Source organism: Urocitellus parryii, chromosome 3 (assembly GCF_045843805.1).
Source record: "Urocitellus parryii isolate mUroPar1 chromosome 3, mUroPar1.hap1, whole genome shotgun sequence".
In the NCBI taxonomy this organism is placed as follows: domain Eukaryota; kingdom Metazoa; phylum Chordata; class Mammalia; order Rodentia; family Sciuridae; genus Urocitellus; species Urocitellus parryii.
This window is the reverse complement of record NC_135533.1, coordinates 54,661,804-54,681,339: the sequence shown is the minus strand read 5'-3', so window position 1 is coordinate 54,681,339 and position 19,536 is coordinate 54,661,804. Positions and strand designations below refer to the sequence as shown.

Below are 19,536 nucleotides of genomic sequence, written 5' to 3'. Positions count from 1 at the left end.
TGGTCAATCACCTCAAGAGTCAAGTTAAACAGGGCTTAAGAAGTAGGCAGCAGGATTTAGTGACTGGATCATTGGACTGCATTAAGAATTATTTGGGTAAAGTGAAAGCTTAATTTAGCAGTTTGGAACAAAACAGAAACAGGAAAGTAGAGATATAAGGCAGCTTACCATGAACGAGAGAGAGAGAGAGAGAGAGAGAGAGACAGAGAGAGAGAGACAGAGAGAGAGACAGAGAGAGAGAGAATATGAATGTGTGTGTATGTGTGTGTGTGTGTGTGTGTGTGTGTGTGTGTGTGTGTGTGTGTGTGTGAAAGAACCCAGGTTTTTATTTTTCTTGTTGTTGCTGTTGTCTGTTTGTTCTCAGATGGTAGACCACTGAGAGGTCTTCCTGTCAGTGGAGGAAAAGAAAGAAATGAGTAGATGTAGAAAAAAAAAGAAGAGAGACGAGCCTGAGAAAGAACATACAAACTACCTCTACCTTCTACCTTCAAGACACAGGCAGGGGAGAGGAGGAATCAGCAGTATCACTCTTTGGTCCTTGATGAAGTGTTTCTAAGCATGCTTATTGAGAAGAGGTTAGAGGAAAGCCAAGGAAGCAAAACTAAAATTTTTAAAAAAGATGTAAAATACTTAGCAAAAAGTCTGTGCCAGAGATCCCTGTGGAGAGATCATGTAGTGGATAAGGAAGCTTGCAGATTTGATCAAAGACACCAAGTACACTGGAATTTTGAGTTAGTTCTTAATCATCTTAGTTAAAGGAGAGGAATCCTAGCAATAAGACAAAGAAAAGATTCCCTTTGCTGAAAAGTACCCTTCAGGGGAAAATGTTTTGCTGTGTTTGATTACAAAAGAAAGACGATATAGAAATTAAATATGGACTTCAATACCACAAAGCAAAATAAAAAACTTTATACAATCAAAAGAATTTCAGATAAAAATCAAAATATTGAATTTTTATATATTTTGTACAGAGAGAAAACAAAAATACATTGAGTTTTATAAAACACTAAGAGTAGTCACATTATCAATACATCCTGAAATAGAACAAATAAAAACTGTAAAAATGATGGCAAGGGTGTTATGCATATAGTTTAGTGGTATAATGCTTGCCTAACATGAAAAGAGCCCTGGGTTGATCCCCAGCATCACAAAACAAACAAACAAAACAAAATACCATTTTGTATACCATTCAGTAGATTCTTTTCCAGAATGTTAACAGAGTTATCTCTGAATGAAAGGATCAAAGTGATGGTTTCTTTTTTCTTTTGACTATTTCAGAGTAATATAGACATTTAAGTCTTAATTTTAAATAGAATAGTCAATTCTCAATGTAAAAATATTTGACACTGCAGTATGTGGGTTAAAAAGTAAACGTTCCACTTCATACTCAAATTCCTGATCACATGCCTTTCCCTAGAGATCACTGTTAAGCTACAGTGTTAAAGGATTTTAAAACTCCTTCCAAATAGTTTACTGCAGTATCAGTCATTTTTCTTTATCATCACTCCCCCTAAAGATAAAATTAAAGAATTAACTATAGTTATATACTTATAATACATGTTTCTGAAGGAGAAATGAAATTTTATATAAATTACATATAGCTATAGTATATAATCCCTATGGATAGCATAAATTATGCTTATATATAACACATGTATTATAAGAGATGAGTAGATGTAGAAACAAGAGGGATGAGCATGAGAAAGAAGATACAATCTACCTTTACCTCTGAGACAGGGGGCATGAGAAGAGGAATTCCTTAAAAAGAGAAGATAAATACTAAGGAATAAGATTTTATAAAACAGGGTTCAATTTTGGAGGCAATGAACTACCGTAATATCTGAATTTTGTACCTATACCTTCCCCAACATAAAAATTAGAACTATTTTCTCCCTCTTGGGGTTAAAATTGCACCTGTTAGAATGCATGGTTAATTAGTATTTTAAAAATTCAATAAGCAAAATTCATTTTTTTGAATTGCCACTGAAATTCAATTTAGAATCATATTCTCCTCAAAACATTGTTTCCTTAGCTTCCCTCTCCACATTCACATGCTAACATTTTTACTTATTTTTTATAAATTATAAGCATGACATAAAATATGTATAATATAAAATACACAGAAATAGTTTAAAATACTTGAAAAAATTTATAGGTAGAAATTATACTATCTTCCCCATCTCAAAATGTATACTTGACTTAAGAAAATGGGCTTCTATATAAATATTGTGAATTTTTTTCCCAGTATTGGAGATTAAACTCATGGTATCACACATGCTAGGCAAGCTTCTAATGACATCTATAACTGTCTTTTCTCTTTCTTTCTTTCTTTTTCCCCCACTCAGTGCTGGAGATTGAACACAGTGTTTCCCACATACTAGGGAAGTTCTACATCACTGAGCTACATCCCCACCCTTGCCCTCAATAACTGAGATCTCCCAAATTTATGTCTCTATCCCAGGCCTCTTCTGAGCTCCAGATTCAAATAAACTGCCTAAATGACATCTATTATATTTTACAGGTGAGATATGGATATATGAGCAACTAAAAGCAAGCACATGGCATACAGAGCTCATCATTATTCCTCTAAATGTGCTTCTCAATTTGCACTCACACTGAAGTCACTGCTACCTACCAGAAGTCTTATCATCCTTGAAACTTTACTCTCCATCTCACCACTTCTGCAAGTTTTAGCTTCTGAGTAATTCTCAAATCAATTCACTCCAATTTCATTCAACTGTTTAAGCTAAATTGAATTCCCTTAAAAATTTTCTGTTGAAGTCATAATACCTTGTACCTCAGAATATGGATGCATTGGACACAAGGTGTTTAAATTAATTAAGTGAAAATTAAGTCATTAGGAGAGTCCCTGTTACAATAAAAATGGTACCTTTAGAAAAAGAGGAAATTTGGACACATGCAAAAAGAAGGAAGACAAAAGAGGATAATAATCTACACACCAAAGAAAGAAGCCTAGAACAAATCCTTCACTCATACACCACACAGGAACCTACCCTGCTGAAACCTTCATCTAAGATCTCCAGGCTCTAGGATGTAAAAAGATAAATTTCTGTTGTTTATTCCACTCAATCTGTGGTACTTTGTTGCAGCAGCCCTCACAAATTAATATGATCATGTTATCTTTTTCTGAATCACAGTCACAGTTTACTTTTCTCTATGGTTGGCACCCCCCAATCTATAGACTATGGTGCAGTTAATATCATGTTTACAAATTATAAATATGATCATATCACTTGTGCTTAAGAAAAAGTTCAAAATACATATAACATATAACTCTTTTGGCCTCTCAAACCACATGTTATACTGTTCTTTCCCCTTCAGTTTATCAAAAGAATAATGTTTCATCCTTTTTGTATACTTCTCACTTTAATCAAGCTACCTCCAGTCATCATTTGCATAAAAGCTTTTTAATATTCACCATATGAAGTCAAACATATTTTCATAGACCCTGAAAGTCTTCATAAACTATTAAAATTATAAATAATCATTAATACACAGATGGCCCCAATTGACAATGGTTCTAATTATGACATTTTGATTTTGCAATGGTGCAAAATTGATACACATTCAATGAAAACTATTTTGCAATTTTGAATTTTGATCTTTTCCCAGGCTAGAAATATCTACAATGATTCTCTCAAGATAGTGAGCAGCACCAGCAAGTCACAGCTCCAAGTTAGCCATATAATTATAAAGGTAAATAACCAATATTCTGTGGAGTTCTGTGTTGATAAGCTATGATATTTTACAGGTGAGATATGCAAAATACATTTGGAAAACTTAACGATATTTCCACCTTACAATGGGTTTGATGGGATTATAAAGATGGATTTATACACATCATAAGGGATGTATAAAAAGCATCCATTTTAACATATATTTATAAATTGATTAAAATTCAAGTTTAAATTCTTAAGGATCTGCAGTTAATATGTTAAAGAAGTCAAGAGAGTTAAGGTCATTAAAACGAAACACTATAATGCTTGCTTTATAACATCAATATATTAGAATTCTTTGATAAAACTCCCTCTAGTCAATAAAACTGACATACTAAATAATGAATTAATAAAAACTAAATTAATTTTTCCAGGGATGGGGGGAGGTGGGAACTGGGAATAACTTAGGGGCATTTAACCACTGAGGCACATTCCCTAGCCCTGTTTTGTATTTTATTTAGAAACAGGGTTCACTGAGTTGCTTAGCATCTGTGAGGCTGGCTTTGAACTCCTGATCCTCCTGCCTCAGCCCCCAGAGCTGCTGGGATTACAGGCATGCACCTCAGCACCCAGCATGAAATTAAGTTTTAAACTACCTATGTATTATTTTCTTTCTTTCCCAACTATTTATCAACCAAACAGTAAGTACAAATTTGCCCACTGTTTCTTTCTTTAGAAAATAAGCAGGAATAAAAAAGTAGAATAATTTTTAAAATTTGTTTTTAAAAAGATTGAATGATATCCACAAGATAAACAGGAAGCCCCAGAACACACTCCCTCACAAAAATACAACTTAATAAAAGTATATGTTCCAAAAAGCCTTTCTGAGAACTCACTCATTAATGTAAAACTCTTAAGTTCATTTTTTTCTTTTTTTATTTGTTCTAATTATGTATACATGATAGCAGAATGCACTTCAATTCATTATACACAAATGGATTAAGTCATTCTTCTAATATGCTATAACCCTAAAGCCTGGGGTTTAGGGTTATAGCATATAACCCTAATATATATAGCTAATTATGGACATTTATATATATAATATAAATAGCTAATATATAATATAGCTAATATATATAGCTAATTATGGACATTTGACCCCAGTGCAATCCCATCTTTTGCATTGCCTTTGAGCTCACAAATTCTCATTGTAGTCTCAACTATTTTCTGTATATGTATATATATATATATATATTTGTGTGGTGCTCCTGCTCCACAAATTCTTTACTCTTTGAAACTTTCTAACATATAGCGAATCAGTTTGTACTGTAGCAACAGGGTCTTTAAGAATATCTGGACCCAAGACAAGTAAGAGTAGAAATCTCCTAATGTAAAGAATATTTACTGATAATATTTGACTTAAAATATCTTACTGCCTCATCACTATTCAATATTTCAAATTGAAAAGCCACAGATAGAAAAGTTGAAGATTTTACTTACAATAATAAACAATTTCAAATTTAGGTGCCCTTAAAGTTTTCTAAGTAGAGTCTTTAATGCTATTATAAAATCATTTGATATGTCTAAAAGGGTAAAAGAAAACACATTCTTTTTCATAGTTAAAATTCTCATTAGTACTATAGCTGCACAAAATGCTGAACACATTCCAAATTTAGCCTAATGCATCCTACACACAAATTAAAAGATTCTGTTAGACAATAAAAATTGCTGGCTTAGAAAATGAAAAGTATCATATCTATACTCCTACACACAGCTAAAGTGTTTTAATTCTGCAGATGAGAATCTACAACCTGTATTCCACTATGTATTTCTGAATAATTTGTCAATAATTTGCTACATTCATTTCAAGCAAAGTGTTATACGCAGTATTAATGATTATACAGTGAACTCTTAACTGGTTTTAAAAGATATCAAAATTAATCTTCTAAATGTCTGAAAATAGGCCAAAAATTCTCATTTAAAAAATAAATGATCTATCCATTGCGCAAAGTTTAGGAAATACAACAGAGTAACAGAAAAAGAACATTAAGCATAAAAATGTTATGAATTATATGAACAGATAGGTATGTTTTCTAAAGATCATCTGAACTGAAGATAGCAGTCTAATTTTACAAGTCATCCAGGGCTTTTATTAAATTAAGCAGAAAATGAAATAGTTACTTCAATTTAAGTTACCTCAATTTCAAAAGGCTCTACACTTAAAATATCCCTCAGATTTTATTATATTTGATATAATTTGTTCATCTTTATATTTGACCCAATTATGATTGCTTTATATTCTTTGACATGACATCTAAAACAAATCCTTCTCAACTAATCAAGTATAGAAACAGTGAATAATAGCACACACAGTTTTTTTCTGTTATTTAAAAATCAACAGCTTAGCAAACACCAAGGCAGATTTGGTGACATTAAGCTGACAATTAAAAGCTTTAAAATAAGTCCAAATGTTTATCTTTCCCTGATTAAAAAAAATATATAAACAAATTAATAATTCTCACAAGACTTGATAACACACAAATAAGGAAAGTTATTTTCACAATTTTTCACAAAGTTATTTTCACAAAGGTATTGGACACAATACCTTTATTTTATTTTTTTATTTTTATGTGGTGCCGAAGATTGAGCCCAGTGCCTCATACGTGCTAGGCAAGTGCTCTACTGCCCAGCCACAGCCCACAGCCCCTTATTTTCAGTATTTTTACATCTACAAAATTACCATGTTAGATCATAATCCACTTTATTTAAATGACACAAATCTTGATATATTTAAAATAAGTATCTGATATTGACTTGTTTTAGAATGAGATCAATGATTTAAATTTTTGATATTTTTTATGAATTAATATACAGGCAAATTATGCTATTAAAACTTTTTTAAAATGTGATTTTCATCATGGCAGGGTTCTTTTTGTACCTAGCATTTAGTTAGTTTATGAACCCTAAATATAAATTTCAGATTAAAAATACTGAAATAATATTATAATAGCCAGTCTCTGAATTAAGGCTATATTTCGCTTCATTTTCTCTCATAATACTACAGTTTTATGATAAGTATTACCATCTCCATTTGATATCTGAGATTCTAAATGATTATATAACCTTTGCGTAATCAGTATTGACAAAGCTTAGCTTAAGTTCTTATTCACTATACTATCTTGCCTTTGACTTTGCTTGTACAGGTATAAAGAAAGAAGATATTTAAGATTCAGTTTTCCAAAAGCTAAAAATCTATCTTACTTTTAAGATAATTATTGTAGTTATTTTAAGATACTGAAAAAGAATCTCCACCATAACTATAGTCCAGATTATAATATATGTATGTATGTGCATACACACACACACACACACACACACACACACACACACACTATAAATAACTAGTGTGGCAGGCCAGTTTTTTTTTCCCTATATAAAAACGTCTTAGAACTTAAGGAAAAAATTTTCCATGAACATAATTTTATAAAATTCATAGGGAAATGCAAATTAATGTTATGAGATACCACAACATAACAACTGAATTATCTAAAATCCAAAACAGTGACAATACCAAATGATGATGATAAGTGTAGCATCAAGAACTCACTTTCGTTTCTGGTGGGAATCAAAAATGAGAAAGCTACTTCTAACAATTTGGCAATTTCTTCTTAAGCTAAATGAAGTCTAACTATATGATCTAGCAAGTGCTCTCATTTATCCAAATGAACTAAAAATCTCATAGACTTAAAAATTGATTGAAAACTACACAATAATATTTATAGCAGCTTTACTTAAAATTGCAAAATTCAGAAGCAATCAAGATGCCATTCAATAGGTAAATGAATGAATAAGAGAGGTATATGCATACAAAAAGATTCTGTTTAATGATAAAAAGAAATAAGCTACCAAGCCATGCAAGCATGTACAGAACCCTTAATGCATATTTCGATATATATATATATATATATGTGTGTGTGTGTGTGTGTGTATAAATTAGTTGTTTATGGACTTTTATTTATTTATATGTGGTGGTGAGAATTGAACCCAATGCCTCACACATGCTAGGCAATCGTTGTACCACTGAGCCAGAACTCCAGCCCCTTACATGCATATTTCTAAGTGAAAGAAGCCAGTATGAAAAGGCTACGTACTGTAAGACTACGATATATAACATTCTGAAAAAGACAATCTAGAGATATGAATCAGTGGTCATCAGAGGGTGGGGAAGGATGTTGGAAAGGTGTGAATAGGTAGAGGGTAAGGAAATTTTAGGGGAATGGAAACTGGGAAGGCTACTCTGTATAATACTCTCATGTCAGATGCAAGACATTATACATTTGCATAACACATTATGTATCTTGCATTGGTGTGATGCCCTTGTTACAAATGATGAACAACTATTCTTATTAACTTATATTAAGGTTCACATTTACTTGAGAATTTGCTCTTAGCCTTAGTTAGCCTTGTATGGTACATGAGATTTGCATAACGCATAACATCGATACTTTGTGCTCAGCATTTTTATAACTTAAAGCTGCTCTAAAAAACAAAAACAAATATATTTTTTAAAAAATCTACAGATATTAAACTACAGCAAAACGATATTAGAAAAATTATTTAACAAAGGAAAATATCAAATAAAACTTTATGTATAAATGAAACAAGCTAGCAAGTAGACATTAAAAATAGAAATTACATCATAGTTTGCAAACTATAAATTACAAACTCATTGAATTAAATGCATATAAAATCTGGCCTACACAAATTGCCAATTTTCATTTACTATAATAATTTATTGTTGTCAAGCACTGATCTGAGTTTTTAATGTAAAAAAACTGCACAATATAATAGTATGACAAATATAAGCCTCTTTAGTACCACTTCTTTATTTTAATCTTTTCCTCTCCATTTTTATTGGTGCATTATAGCTGTATATAATGGTTGGATTCATTATATATTCATATATACACACAATATGGAAATATAATTTGGTCAACATCATTCTCCAGCATTTTTCCTGTTCCTTCCCCCTTCCCTCTCTTTCCCTGGTTCCTTTCCTCTATTCTACTGATCTCTCTCTCAATTCAATGAGATTCCCCCAACTTTTCTCTTCCTTTTGACTCTAGCTTGTACATGAAAGAAAATCTTTCCTTTATAGAAATAGTTTCATTAAAATTATTCTTATGTTGACTGTAGACTATTAGCTGTTAAAAAGGAATTAAAAATACAAAATAATTAAATAGTAAAAGCTTTAAATATGGCCACTGCACATAGAGACAAGTGAATCAGTTTATGTGTAAAGATGGCCAAATCACAACAAATGGGTGAAAACAGCACATATATAGTTGTTTGCCTATAAAAATGAAGGTCTGATATTAATTATCCTATCCATTAGCAAATGCAAAAAAGTTAGTGACTTTACAAATGGACAAAAATACCTTATTCCTTCTTTTATACAATTGAAAGTCAAGTAGAAATAAGGGTGAAGTAAATAAACATGTACAGTAATGTTCAGTAAATTGTGCAGAAAATAACTAACATAGTAGATCTGAAATGGCCATAGAAAGGCCAACTTGCAAGCTCAGTCCTTGGTTTTGAAAGGGACACCATGATTCTCAAACTGATAAAAGTTGCTCACTTTACCTAAGCTGTATAAAAAATGTGGTTTGTGCTGAACATCTGCTTTTCTTCAGTGAGTCTAGAATTTTGGTCCATCTTAGGCAGTCACTAGTCCCTGAGAAAAACCCAGGACAGTTCCCTTAAGGAGGGCTTCCTTAGTGGAAACATCCTATCATGCTATCATAACATTAATTCCTATTGCAGGAATTAAACCAGCTTCATGTAACTCCAGAGCCCAAGGACTCCTGGAAGCTTGTACCTGGTTTCCTTTGGACCTTGCTCCATATACCTTTCCTCTTTGCTCATTATGCTTCATATCCTTTCACTTGAATAAATCATAGGCCTGAGTACAAATATAGGCTGGATCCTGTAACTGTTTTCAGTAAATCACCAAACTTGGTGTGACAAATTACCTCACTACAGTATATAAAATATTTAAAAACTGTGAACTTACGTGTGAAACTACCTATACTATGATGCTGGAAACCTGAAAAACCTTTTTTTTTTTTTTGGAGGGTGGGGGGTACTAGACATTAGGACTTAATAATAAATAAAATACAGATTAATTTTTCTTTTAATAATAAAAAACATCAAAATTAATGAATGAGATGTAGGATTCCTATGCTTGGAAGATATTCTTATAGTCTATGAGGCTAGCAGATTTGCAAATGACAGAAGGGAAATTTCAGAACATGGAAAATGAATAAAGCAATGTGCTTTATGAAAAAAATGAACAAATGAAATGAGTTCTAGAGCTTAAAATGAACATATTATAATGACCATTATATAAATGTCTTATTTACTAAAAATTTTCATCTTATCCTCCAGAGAAACTTGAAAAAACATTGTAAGTAATTTTTTACATGACAGAAAATGGGAAATTAGTAGTGCATTTCAGAAATTAATCCATAAATAGGACTACAACTAGCATCTACTATAATACAAACATGTTCACATTTATATTAAAAAGAATATGTATAGTTGTCAATAAATAAGTTTCCCTACTGTCAATGGATATGCAGGTGCTGTAAGGGAGTAACACAAATGATCCTGGTACATATCTTTCTACCTTCTAAAAGGAAGATGTAAAAACAGCTTTGTTTAAATATACCTTGACTATTTCTTCAATGAAACAAATGTGTGAAACAGGATCCCTCTTCTTAGTTAATACTTTTTGTAGATGCTGCACCTAAAAAAGGTTGTAAGGGAGGGAAAAGTAAGAGTATATATAATTGGGTATTTTTAAATAAAACAAATGTAAAGCTAGGGTACTTAAAAAAAAAACAAACAAAGTAAAACAAGGTACATTTCAGAAACTACTCTGTAAATAGTATTGCTGCTGACATCTATGACAAACAATTACACTTATAAGGGAAAGGAAATGGCATTATGCTAGAGCTTTACACATATTACAATCAGTTAATGGAGGTGTTTGAATGCTAAGAGATTGTGGGGGGGTAGTATTAAATTCAGGGCTGCTCTGCTAGAGAGTATTTGCTTAAAATTATTTTTTATTTTAAGACAGTATCTCACTAAGTTGACCAGGCTGGCCTTTTGTGATCTTCCCAACTCAGCCTCCCAAATGGGTGGGATTCCAAGAGTGGAACAGAAGATCTGGCTGAATGCTCAGATTTTAAAAAACCTGCTCCAAATGATACAATTTTGAATAACCAGGAGTGAGTTAATAATCAATGTTCTTTGCATCCCGTGAAATATTTACCTGTACACATATAGCACAGATATGATCCATAAGTTTCTCCATATTGGTCCAGAGCGAAGCACGAAAAGCTGCAGTATTTCCTGGGGTTGGCATGGTAGATCGTCCAGGACCTCCTAGTTATAAAGGATAAAGAAATATAAAAAATAAAACTTTCAGGATACAACAAAATGAATGCTATTTTGAAAGCATACAAAAGCTAAAAAAAAAACACACACACACACAAGAAGCTCCTTCTTTAAGAAAACCTTTTGTGTTTAAGAAAGAAATCAAACACACACACACACACACACACACACACAATGAGGGAGGGACACAAAGAAATTAATGAAAATGGCTTTCTAAAAGAGAGATGAGGGTGGTGGGAAATCGAACAAGATGAAAGTTACAGAGATAGAAATGGATCTTTGTGACTAACACAACTGTGTTAACATATTCCAAAATATATTTTGTATCCGTACAAATATTTCAAATATTCCAAAAGCAAATTTAAATATAAAAGGAATGAAAAAGGCAAACTCGAAAAGTGAATATAAACAAATATAGAAACAAAACTATCTGTACATAAAATTAATAATATAACCAACATGAGGGAAAATAATTCAAGTAATTTTTAATCACAGAACAGTGACTTCAGTGAGATATCTGATGGATAGAAAGTGACAAATGGGAGCACAGACTATACAGTGAGGATACATTGGACAAAAAGATGGTGCACATCATCAGAAATAAACACTTTTTTGAATATTTTTTTGGTTGTAGTTGAACATAATATCTTTATTTTACTTATTTATTTTTACGTGGTGCTGAGGATCAAACCCAGCATCTCGAATGTGCTAGGCAAGCACTCTACCGCTGAGCCACAACCCCAACCCAGAAATAATGAACTTGATGGGTTTTTTGCTAAATGTGGTATCGATGGAGATGGAGTAATTCTACAACAAGTGTTTACTTTAGAATAGAGCAAATGAAGATCCTCAGCGTTAACAGACTAATGAAAATATAAGGTGAACCTGGTACATATTGTTCCAGAGAGCAAAGAAGTGTTAAAAGATAAAAGAAAACTTATTGAAAGGATGCATGAATGTGACTAGAGAAAACTTCCACAAAACAAATTGGGGACAATCTGGCCATCCAAAATAATACTGATGATGATGAATTATAATAATGATAAAAAATAATTCATGAGTTCACAGAGAAAATCAAATATTTAAAAAAGGAAAGAAACTGATCTTTACACAAAATTTGTCAGTTAATAAGTACAGAAAGAATGACTGAAAAAATACTTGGTTGTAACAACTGGTATAAGAGTTAACTGAGAGAAAGATTACCAATAAATACAAAACATAAGGTGATATATTATAGGAAACAAGATATTTATGGAAAAAAATGAACAAATGAAATGAGTTCTAGAGCCTAAAATTAACATATTTTAATGACCATTATTTAAATGTCTTATTTACCAAAAATTTTCATCTTATCCTCTAGAGAAACTTGAAAAAACATTATAAGCAATTTTTTACATGACAGAAAATGGGAAATTAGTAGTGCATTTCAGAAATTAATCCATAAATAGCACTGCTGCTAGCATCTACTATAATACAAACATGTTTACAATTTATATTAAAAAGAATATGTATAGTTGTCAATAAATAAATTTCAAACTATGCAACATTAAGTTAGTAATTATAAAGAGAACTTTCTTACAAGGGACAATCTGGTATATACCATTTTAGTGAAGTTATTTAGCACCAGCATAGTGAGACAAACTGACATAATTTTGTTGTTTTCTGATATAATGTACTGTAGTCTCCCTTATCTTTGGTTTCACTTTGCGTGGTTTCAATTACCCACAGTGAACTGTGATCCAAAAATACCAAATGGAAAATTCCAGCAACAAAAATTCACAAGTTTGATTACATATGATTCTGAGTAACATTATGAAATATCATGATATCATGGTTCCATTCTACTCAGGAACTGCATCACCCATTGTCCAGCAAATCCATACTGTATATACTATCTGCCCATTTGTCACTTAGTAGCCACCTTGGTTATCATATCAACCACTGAAGTATCATATTGCTAGTATTCAAATGACTTACTTAATAATGGCTCCCAAAAGCAAGAGTAGTGATACTGACAATTTTATTATAGTATATTGTCATAAATGTTTTATTTTATTATTAATTGTTGTTAATCCCTTACTATGCCTACTGTATAAACTAAATTTTAACATAGGTATGAATTTGTAGGATAAAAAATAGTATATAGAGAGTTCACTACTATATGCAGTTTCAAGTATACACTGGGATTTTGTAATGCATAGCATGGATTAAGTGAGAAGTACAGTAAAAATAAATGGACTTTACTTTACTACCAGTATGTTTATCCTGAACTGAATCATGAAGAAAATATTCAGACAAATTCAAATGAGGGGCTCTCTAAATATGTTAATGCCATAAAAAAGCACTGTTTTCTATTAAAGGACAGTATAGAGACAACATAACCAACAGTTTTAAAATGTGATCCTTGTTCTACTAAGAAGAAAAAACATCTATGAAGAACATTTTAGAGCTACGTACTGTGCCACACACACGGTCACTGAAGCCAGAGTAGGCTGAGACAAGATGATGGCAAGTTGAAGGCCACCCTGGACAACTTATGAAATATCACCATACCCTGTCTAAAAAAAATAAAAATAAAAAGGCCTGGGGATACAACTCAGTGGTGCCTGGGGTCAATCCCTAGTATCAAAAAACTTGGGGGGGATATCTGAAAATTTTTGAATATAGACTGATATTAAATAATATTAACATATCAATGTTAAATTTCTGGAGGGTAAGAATGTCTAACAACATTCTTGTATGTAATATAGACAAAGCTATAAGTACAGATTGAAATGTTTCAATATGAAAAAAAAAAATAAACCCAAATTGAAAGACATAAGTATCAGTCCACACTAAGGCAGCCGAAGACACCTTTGTGGTTAAATAGTCTACACTCCTGGTTTTAAAAAGGATGAGATTAAGAAAACCAGAACTACTATGCATATGAACTGGCTCACTCTAGTTTTTAACAAATCTTAATTTAAAAAATAATTATATGTACCTTTAGCACATAAATGCTATGTTTTAAGTGTGATTATAGTAGAAAATAATGGAAAAGAGAAAGCTGGGAGGTTTTGGGCTTTAAAAGTATTAATAATTCCTGTTGAAAATATAGATCTAACTTGTTTGAAAAATTATTTGCAGTGTTGTACACACACTGGTAAGGGAAGAAATAAAGACATAATACTTAAACAATCTGAACTTGTCTCATCAAGAACAAACTCCATGTGCTAATAAAAATACTTTTAAAAAAACCCATAAGAATGAGAAAAAGATATGGAATACCTTTGTGAATATTATGAAATATTGCCAGGTGTGGTGGTACATGCCTGTAATCCCAGTAGCTCAAGAGGCTGAGGCAAGAGGATGATATAATATTCAAAGCCAGCCTCAGCAATTTAAAAAGGCCCTAAGCAACTTAGCAAGACCCTGTATCAAAATAAAAAATTAAAATGTCTGTGGATGTGGCTCAGTGGTTAAGTGTCCCTGGATTCAATGCCTGGTACAAAGAGACAGAAAAAGAGGAGGGGGGAGAAGGCGCGCGGGGGGGGGGGGGGGGGGGGGCAGACAGAGAGGGAGAGGGAGGGAGGGAGAGACAGAATTTAAAGAATATTAAATTTCTGGAAAATAAATGATACATTAAAAAAAATTATGGCACCCATTAACCTATTACTCTGAAAGTAAATACAAACAGAAATATAAGCTATTATTATCTCTCTGTATTTACTTTGAAGAAACTGAGAGACAAGATCACAATCATTGATCTCTGCTTCAAATATTTCTAGAGGACCAATTTTTCTTTCTGACAAAACAAAAGATTTTTTGTTTTTGTTTTTGTTTTTGGTACTAGAGGTGCTTAACCAGTGAGTCATACTTTCAGCCCTTTTTGTATTTTATTTAGAGATAGGGACTAGCTAAGTTGCTTAGGGCCTCAAAAGGTTGCTGAGGCTGGCTTTGAACTCATGATCCACCAGCCTTAGTCTCCTGAGCCACTCAAACATAAAGATTTTTTATACTCATAAGCTAAATACACCTTTCTGAAGATAAAAACATTATAGAAATAATTGACTAAATAGAGAACAGCTATATAAAGGGAGAGAAAGTATAATTAAAACAGAAAAACTGATGCCACTATAAGTTTTAATAGACTCAAGAAACACGATTGTGTCATAAACTAAATTTTATTAAAATGAGAAAAAATCTGAGAATTCCTCAAAATATAATATTTTCTGGTGACAGTGTAAAATTAAATTTACTACTCTCTTCTAAAGTCAATAAAAATAAGAACAAATAATAAGTAGGAAACATTTTCAAAGAAACAAAGAATCACATAAAATCTCAAACTTGAGATTATAAAATTACATATCAAATGAAGTAGATGAATCAAAATGAAGAAGAAATAAAGCCATGCATGGAGGCACCTGTCTAAAACCCAGCTCCTTGGGAGGATAAAGAGGAGTTCAAAATCAGCCTAAGTAACTTAGTGAGACTTGCCTAGCATGCAAGAGGCCCTGATTATGATCCCCAGTACTGGAAAAAACAACAACAAAAAAAAACAAACAAGGAAGGAAGGAAGGGACCACATAGCTGACACCTTAACCTATTTTTAGGAAACACATTGCTTTTCAAATCAACTGTAAGAATCTGGACAAGCTGTCCAATGATTCTTTGATTGGAGATAAGACCCACAGACATGGACAGGCCAGGGAGAAAGCTAGTAAAATGTTAAACACTATAGAATGACAGAGAAGAGCTGAAAAAGAAGCCCTTATAAAGTGATATCACTGTATAAGAATTAGCCCTCTAACATAGGGAGTTCACTGGAAGTAAAGTGAGATGAAAGTTGGTAGAGGAAGCTGAGAATGCTAGGTTTTAACAAAGGAATGGCTTAAATAGTCTCACTATGTGTCACATTAAACTCTTGATAGGTCCAAAATTTGAGGAAAGATGTGCTCTAAAAGCAATCAGAAATAAAGTGACACTGGACTTAAGGTAGATAAAGGAGGTAAGAGGAGGAAAGGAATATAAGCTAAAGGAAATGATACACATAGGTCACCAAAGGAATTCCCCCAAGAAACAACCGGAAGGGCTACTCCGTTTTCTGCTATTTCAAAGTGATTACAGGAAATATCCTGACTGGAAAAATACCATAGAGATTAAGATAATACTAAAAATAAAATAAAACAAACAAAGAAACAAACAAACATAATGAACAAAGGTGGAAACACAGTAAACCATGGAAAACAGAAAAGAGGAAATCATTCAAAATGAAATATGAAGACACAAAAGCAACTATAGAGAAGATACCAGACATAGAAAACAAAGATCTAATACATGCATAATTAAAGTTCCTGGGGAAAAACAAATGGAACAACAACAACAACAAACAATATTTAATAGGATAAACTTCTCTATAAAAGGGAATATATACTCCCGGAAAAAAAAAAACTGATACAGGGCATTTAACCCTAAAATATATCCATAAAATGTTACTAAAATTCAAAGACAAGGGGGGGGGGAGAAACACTGAACATCCATGAAGAAGCAAGTTATACTATGTGTGGTATAATAATCTGATTAGCCTGAAAATTCTCTAATATGAACACCTGAACCTAGCAGTCGGTAGAGCCATGTCTAATATTTGAGGGAACCCTCCATTTCCCTGGCCTTGTCTTTCATATGGGGGAACTTCAATTAAAAGAACATTCTTGCCTTCTTTTCCTACCTCTTATTCCATCATTCCCATGTAAAAAGGAGCCACTTACCTGATTAATAAAATGGAACCTAATTGACTCATTCCCTTCCTTTCTCTCTTGTTGTGCATAAATGGTGCATTCTGACTTGCACTCCATCAGTGGTAAGTACAGCAGGGCAGGCTAATATTGGGGAGTAAGTTTCATTTGGAGTTGCTGTATTAAGAAATTCATTTTGTTTCAAAGCTAAGCTATGCCCTTCAATTCAAGATTGTTTGTTTTTTATTGTTGTCATCATGTTTTTGTTTTTTAAATCAGTAATAAAGCCAACATTTTAATTATCATCCTTTTGTTCCCTACATCTGTATTTTAGTTGTTTTCAAATTCAATAGGAAAGAGAAACATTATTTTGGGGTCCACAAACAGCTACAAAATTCTAAGTAAAAGTGAAAATAAGAATATATACTTGCCCAAATTAGTTAAATATAAAGGCAAAAGACTCCATCTTCTATGCAAAAACTGAGAAATCAAAGAACGCATAAAAATTTGGGGGGGAGACCAATTTATTATAAAATCCAGGCAAGGGAATTATAAATGTAGAAATGGAAAAGTAATACTAACAAGAACGAGATGAAAATCAAATCATTTAAAAGCACAAAGAAGGAAATGAAAAAGGCACCAATCATTCAAAACTAATAAATATTTCATGCAGACAAAAAAGTATATAGAGCCGGGCACAGTAGTGTATGCCTATAATCCCAGCAGCTCAGGAGGCTGAGGCAGGAGGATCACAATTTCAAAACCAGCCCCCGAGACACCCTGTCTCAAATAAAAAATAAAAAAGAGCTAGACATATAGTTCAATGGTAAAGCACCCCTGGGTTCAATCCATGGTACAAAAAAGAAAGAAAAAAATACAGAATAATTTTACAAATATTAGTCACCAAGCTCAAGAAATACAAGATCATATGAAGTGACGCTTCCTGGTTCTCTCCGTTCCTGATCCTACTTTCCTTGCTCTCTCTCCAAAGTAAATCTTAAAATTGGTGATCATCATTAGATGTATTTATATTTTTATTACATATGCAAAACAATATATATTATAGTCTGTTGTATTCTTCTGAAGCTTTAGATATGGTATCATATTTTATATACATATATAATTCTGAAACTTACTTTTTCCTGTTCTGTTTTTGAGAATTATAATTTTATATTTAAGTGCTGGCTACAAAATCATTTAATAAATTATTTGCTCATTTTTCCATGAAAGGAAAGATTATATTTACCTTGTTACCACTATATGCAATAGTACAATAAAAATCCTTATACATATATGAAAATTTGTCTTAGATACAGTCTTATAAAAGAAATTAAAAGGTCATGAAGAATACACAATTTTTAACCTCATATTAACTGGTTGAAACATTTGTTACAATAAAGGTATGAGTTTCTGCAGTCATATAACACAGCTATCTTAGATTTTGACAATCAGAAGATTGGGAAATAGTATTAAAGTAGGACAGAAGGGGCTGGACACCCAAGAAATTTTCACGAAGCAAGTTTATAGACTGCAGAGTCCAGAGGGGGCTACAGCCTAAAAAATTCTTCCTCTAAATGAAGATTTTTAAAATTCTTTGACCTTTATACTCACTGGAAGGAAGGACATGGAGGTTTTACATTAAAGTAATTGATTTTTTTCTTTGTGTTCTCAGAAAGTGCATTTTAGGCCAGATATATATATATATATATATTTTTTTTTAAGAGAGAGAAGAGAGAGAGAGAGAGAGAATTTTTTAATATTTATTTTTCAGTTTTTGGTGGACACAACATCTTTATTTTATGTGGTGCTGAGGATCCAACCCAGCGCCCCATGCATGTCAGGCAAGCACATTACCGCTTGAGCCACATCCCCAGCCCGGTTTTATAATTTTTTTTTACCAAGAAAACAGGGATAATATCTTTTTGTACAACAAGCTTGACTGTAGATTCTAACTCTACCACACCTTTTTTAAAAAAAATTTTTTAAAAACTTTAGTTAAATATAAATGCAAAAGGAAAGTAAAGGTTATTTTTACCTTGTTGATAGACCTTTATTTATTTATATGTGGTGCTGAGAATCAAACCCAGTGCCTCAGACATGCCAAGCAATTGCGCTGCCCCAGCCCCTGTATCACACTGTTTGTGTGCAAAGCTGGCATTTACAAGAAAGAGGAAGATGCAAACCACAATTCTCTCTATAGACATCTTGCTGATACTTTGTAAAAATCTTTCTGACAAGAGGAGAAGCTTAATTAAGGCAGAGAAGTTTAATTACGGCAAGAGTCTTTGCGTGAGAGTCTCTGCCCTGCTTCTGTATCTTTATTTGCCTTACAAAGAGATCATATGCTTCAAAAAAGGTTAAGGGGCTGGGGATGTGGCTCAAGCGGTAGCGCGCTCTCCTGGCATGCGTGCGGCCCAGGTTCGATCCTCAGCACCACATACAAACAAAGATGTTGTATCTGCCGATACCTAAAAAAAAAAAAAAATTAAAATTCTCTCTCTCTCTCTCTCTTTTAAAAAAAAAAAGGTTAACCATTTTTCATATGTTTAATGAATATATTGACATGAACTGCCCATTCATAGTCTTTATCAACTTTTCATTGAGTTAGCTTTTTCTTATTGAATTATAGATTTTTATACGTTCAAGTTCACATTATTTTCCTTAAAATTGTATTTTACATA

General features: G+C 32.4%; 1 protein-coding gene across 2 annotated transcripts in view; it reads right to left on the bottom strand.

Annotated features, from left to right (window-relative positions):
• Cog5 (component of oligomeric golgi complex 5) overlaps positions 1-19,536 on the bottom strand; it is a 342,572-nt gene that overhangs the window by 141,720 nt on the left and 181,316 nt on the right. For both annotated transcript variants that reach the window (XM_026395775.2, XM_026395774.2), the window contains exons 9-10: positions 11,017-11,129; positions 10,408-10,485 (exon numbers count right to left, since the gene is read on the bottom strand). In XM_026395775.2, coding sequence (XP_026251560.1) covers positions 10,408-10,485; positions 11,017-11,129 — 191 coding nt within the window. The remainder of the gene's footprint in view (positions 1-10,407; positions 10,486-11,016; positions 11,130-19,536) is intronic.